The following is a 4,518-nucleotide window of genomic DNA, read 5'->3' as shown; positions in this document are numbered from 1 at the left end:
TAGTGTGCCGCGGTCTACGCGTGTGCGCGAGATAACAGCCCTGATAAGATATGTCAGCAGAAGCTCGAGTTGAGGGTGAATGATGGTGGTTAGAGTTTCAAGGGGGATGTCCGCTCTGCCTTGCTTTTGCAATTTCTTCAACAGCGTCGGGGTGGAATGTTTTAGATTGAATAGTGCTGTTCAAGCAGAAAGTGTGTTACGATAAACACTTGTAATTTTCTTGACCTGTCTAGCTGCTATTAATTATGTTTTTTCTTGACATGAGCGTAAAAACGTGTTTTTCGTGTGAAATTCAAAATTGTGTACAACAGGCAAAGATTCATTTTCTATACGACCCACCCCGATTAATATCTGTTATTCTCACAAAGAGGGTTGTGTTGATTAAAAATGTCATAAAAAGCCCATGTTGCTTTGAACAACAAATTGATCGGTCAGTCGAAAATCAGTTAATGTGTCAGATATGGTTTGTGTGTGTGTGTGTGTGTGTGTGTGTGCGTGTGTGTGTGTGTGTGTGTGTGTGTGTGTGTGTGTGTGTGTGTGTGTGTGCTCTCAGAATCTGGGAGTGGTTTAACATGCTGGAAAATATGGAAGAAAATGAACAGAGGCTGAGAACAATCTAATTTGTTTACTTACATCAAGAAAAAGTCTATAATGATACACACAAACCACAGAAAGAATCTAAAGTCTGAGGAGCACAAAACACTGAGCTTACACAGCAGAAGACTAAGTAATGTAAATATGACTAGCAAAGCAAGGTAACATCATGAACAAGGCCGGAGGAGGGGGGGGCAGGGTGTTTTAAAGTACAAGTATAGGTGCAGAGATCTTGTTCAGGAAAAATACAACAACACGCGAGAACCACACCTGTTGTCTATTATTGTTAAGCAGGTTCCATCACTATGAAGACTAATTGTCTTCATGTAGAAATGATTGAAATTAGATCCGGCATGAAAACAACACATAATATCTGTGACAGTAGGTTGTGTATTCATGCAAAAATACAGTGAAGTAGAACATACCAAAAACATATACAGATATCCGTCTATCTGTTAGTGTAATAAGCGAATTCATGGAATTGGGAACATATATCGGCAAGATGAACTCGCAAATAAGCAGAATTTTTCTCTTTGTCGTAATTAACCTGAACATTGACTGAACAAAAAATGAATAAAACCAAAACCAAAAGCATACAAATATGTACAGAGAAAGACTAGGCACATGACCAAGAATGAAAATGACATAAGATTTAAAAACTGAAAGGCGTAAAACCAAAAGAGAGAGAGAGAGAGAGAGAGAGAGAGAGAGAGAGAGAGAGAGAGAGAGAGAGAGAGGCAGACAGACAGACAGACAGACAGACAGACAGACAAAAAACAGAGAGAGAGATAGCGGGACGTGGTAGAGATTGTTTCAATCACCATTTAGTTGAGAGAATGTTGAGAACAATCAAGGCCAATCGATATGTGCATGTTACAAAACTGAACACAATGGATCGCTCAGTATCGGGAAACCATAATACATAAAATATAAAAACATACAATGCAGAAAGCAAACTTCACTTACTTCTCATCATTGTCTGCTGGCTAGGTCTATCAGTATGTTACAGTTAATCTGTGAAACCAGGGAATACGCGTATTAACTAGGTAATATATGAATTAACTGACGGAAAAAAAAGTTAATTCATGTGTACATTACCTAAAATAGTTTAGTTAATACACGTATTCCCTGGTTTCACAGATTAACTGTAACATATATAACCGAGTCCCAAGAAGGAACATGTAAACAAACGAATTACACAGCAAAAATAACTCCGGCCTCTGCGCAACAATTTCGCTTGGGTTTTAGAGCACAAAACTCATGGAAGTGTTGGAATTTAAGGCCATATAACACAATTTATAATACAATGTATACATAAAATATAAAAACATACAATGCAGAAAGCAAACTTCACTTAGTTCTCATCATTGTCTGCTGGCTAGGTGTATACATGAATTAACTGACGGAAAAAAACAGTTAATTCATGTATTACCTAAAATAGTTTATTTACATGATATACACACGTGTGGTTTGAACGATATTGTAATCTCATGAGTGTCTCCCTCACGTATATAGGATACAACTTGATACCAACTTTTTACATACATGTAACAAGGTCTCCTTCAACGTTAATCAGTTTACAAACACTGAACGGCCGGGACATCTGTGAGAATGTGAGAATGTGGCAACAATGTATCAAATCAATTGACAAGCAAGCAGGTATAAATCCAGGAATCCAGGAATCCACTAACTCCGTCAACACGTGTGTGCACTGGACTAACATTTACTTCGAAGCGGCATCGTTGTCGTCGGAGGAAGCACTGCTCTCATCCACGAAATTGACCAGGATGGTCGCTGCATCGGTGTCTTTTCTGTTGGAAAAAAGTGAAACAAAAGACACGTTAGCAGATGTACACAGAACCTCTGTAAACTGATGGAATAGTTTATAGAGCTTGCTCACACACACACACACACACACACATACACACACACACACACACACACTCACACACACACACACCACACACACACACACACCACACACACACTCACACACACACACACACACACCACACACCACACACACACACACGCGCACACACACACACACACGCACACGAAATGGTTACATGTGGGTGAGGGGGTGAATACCTAGGTGTGGATGTAAGCTGCCGCTTTGCTGCTTTCCTGCGTTTTCCTTTCTGAGGGGTGTCGTCCTGAAGTCGCTTCCCTTTGTTGTGCTTGGCCATTTCAAGAGATCTTTTCAAGTGTTCTTCGTCAAGAACAAGAAGTTCGTTGAGTTCCTCTGCGCGCCGTTCGGGTCCAAAGTTGTGCCGTATCCTTCCCTTTTCGTCCTGAATAAAACAGTCATGTTCCAAGAAATCAGGCAGCTTCGCAGAGTGATTGCCTGCTGTGAAAAGGTACTGGATTTGCAAGTCAATCAGCTGCGCCACTTGCAAGAGGGCTGACACAGGCGGCATCCACTTGTTTGGGTCTTTGTAACCTTTCTTTGCGCTGGTGATGGAGAGGTGCCTCACTTCGGTCGCTGTCAGATTCTCCGGGTTGTATACCGCGGGACAATAGAGATGCTTGATGAGACGCAGGTATATGTCTCTGTCAAGCTTCCCGGAGGTGAGCTCCCCGCCGCCGTCCGATCTGAACTTCACAAAGTCTTGCAGAAATCCATTCCGTATGATGGAATCGACTACCGTCTTGTGGGAGATACCCTCAAATTTTGGAAGAAAATCGTTCCCCCCTAATGTAAGGGCAACAGCAACACGCATTGCTGCGTCGTCCCCGAAGCGATGCTCCAGAGCCCTTGCAATTTTGCAGACATTGTATACATCCATCCGCCCTTTTGCTTTCTGGAGGACAAGGTGGACAGGGACTTTGAAACTTCTGTCTTCACTTCTCTGCCAGAATCTCCCGAGCGCAAAAAGGTGGATGGGTAGAGCATCAATGTCTGCAGAGGAAACAATTGACACTAAGCTGTCTCCGTCTTCAAGTTCGTTCATAACCTCTCGAAGCCAGTCAGCTTGTGCCATCTCAGCCTCTCCTTTACGCTGCTTGATGGAAAGAAGGGGTTTGGACTCTCGCTTCCCTGTTAGTGTTACGTAGGATCGTAGAGGATGGCAGTACCGCAAAGGGCAGTCACATTCAGGTGCAGAAGCAGCCCCTTCCGCAGATTTGCTGGTACACCCTCCTGCTGTGATGTAATCGCTGTCAATGTCAAGCGTGATAGGCCTCGTCATGCTGATATTTTCTATGTGCTGCCCAAGAAAACTGCTGATGGCCCGTTTTCCACTTTGTGTTGAAAGAAGGGCTTTCCGGTCCATTTTCTCCATGGAGAGCATCTCCTCAGCAACCTTGAGGTGGCTAACTGAAGCTGGCGGTTGAGCTTTTGCCTTTCGTTTCTCTCTCGTCGCTCCTTTGAAGACATCGGGTGTGTGGTCGTATTTTTCCTCCACCAGGACAAGATGTTGCAAACTCGGAAACTTTGCAATAAGCTTTCCAACAATGGCATGCTGGACATGGGAGAGATAGTCCTTTCCTGATTGGGAGAACTGTTTGAACTTGACGCCTGACATTTCCATGATAACCACGCGTGCTGTTGTTGTTACTTCGGATGGTAAGGCTTCCACGTCAGCGAGAAGTAAAGAGGCATCCGAAAGAAGTCTGTAGTCGCGCTCTGTTCTTTCTTTTGCAGTTTTTGGCGGTGGTGGCGTGCATCCGTGCATCTGCTGCTGTAAGCAGTCGGACAAAAGGTGAACAATGGCTGTCTTTATACCATCCGCCTTGCGCACCTCGGCTTTTGTACAGTCTGGTTTGCACAGTGCTTGGCAAGTGTTGTTGGCAGAAGACATTCCTTCAAACTTTTTCGTATGCTGTTTCACACGTAGCAGCCTCACTTTCTCCTCTGCGTCGTACATTGATTGCGTGGAGGATGCAGTGCAGCTCGTTCTCTTCACAGTAACTGAGGTCCCA

The 4,518-nt window shown here is 43.6% G+C and overlaps 1 protein-coding gene across 1 annotated transcript; it reads right to left on the bottom strand.

The window, feature by feature from the left end:
* Positions 1 to 2,321: 2,321 nt before the first annotated feature.
* Positions 2,322 to 3,578, bottom strand: LOC138954645 (uncharacterized; the record flags this gene model as incomplete). The annotated part of the gene is made up of 2 exons (XM_070326437.1): positions 2,686 to 3,578; positions 2,322 to 2,405 (listed from the first exon to the last, which is right to left on the bottom strand). Coding segments are annotated over exons 1-2 (977 nt in total), but the record flags the coding sequence as incomplete, so codon positions are not given.
* Between the last annotated feature and the right edge of the window lie 940 nt (positions 3,579 to 4,518).

This window comes from Littorina saxatilis, unplaced genomic scaffold (assembly GCF_037325665.1).
Source record: "Littorina saxatilis isolate snail1 unplaced genomic scaffold, US_GU_Lsax_2.0 scaffold_1785, whole genome shotgun sequence".
Lineage (NCBI taxonomy): Eukaryota > Metazoa > Mollusca > Gastropoda > Littorinimorpha > Littorinidae > Littorina > Littorina saxatilis.
Note: the sequence above shows the minus strand (reverse complement) of the source record. Positions and strands in the feature narration are given on the sequence as shown.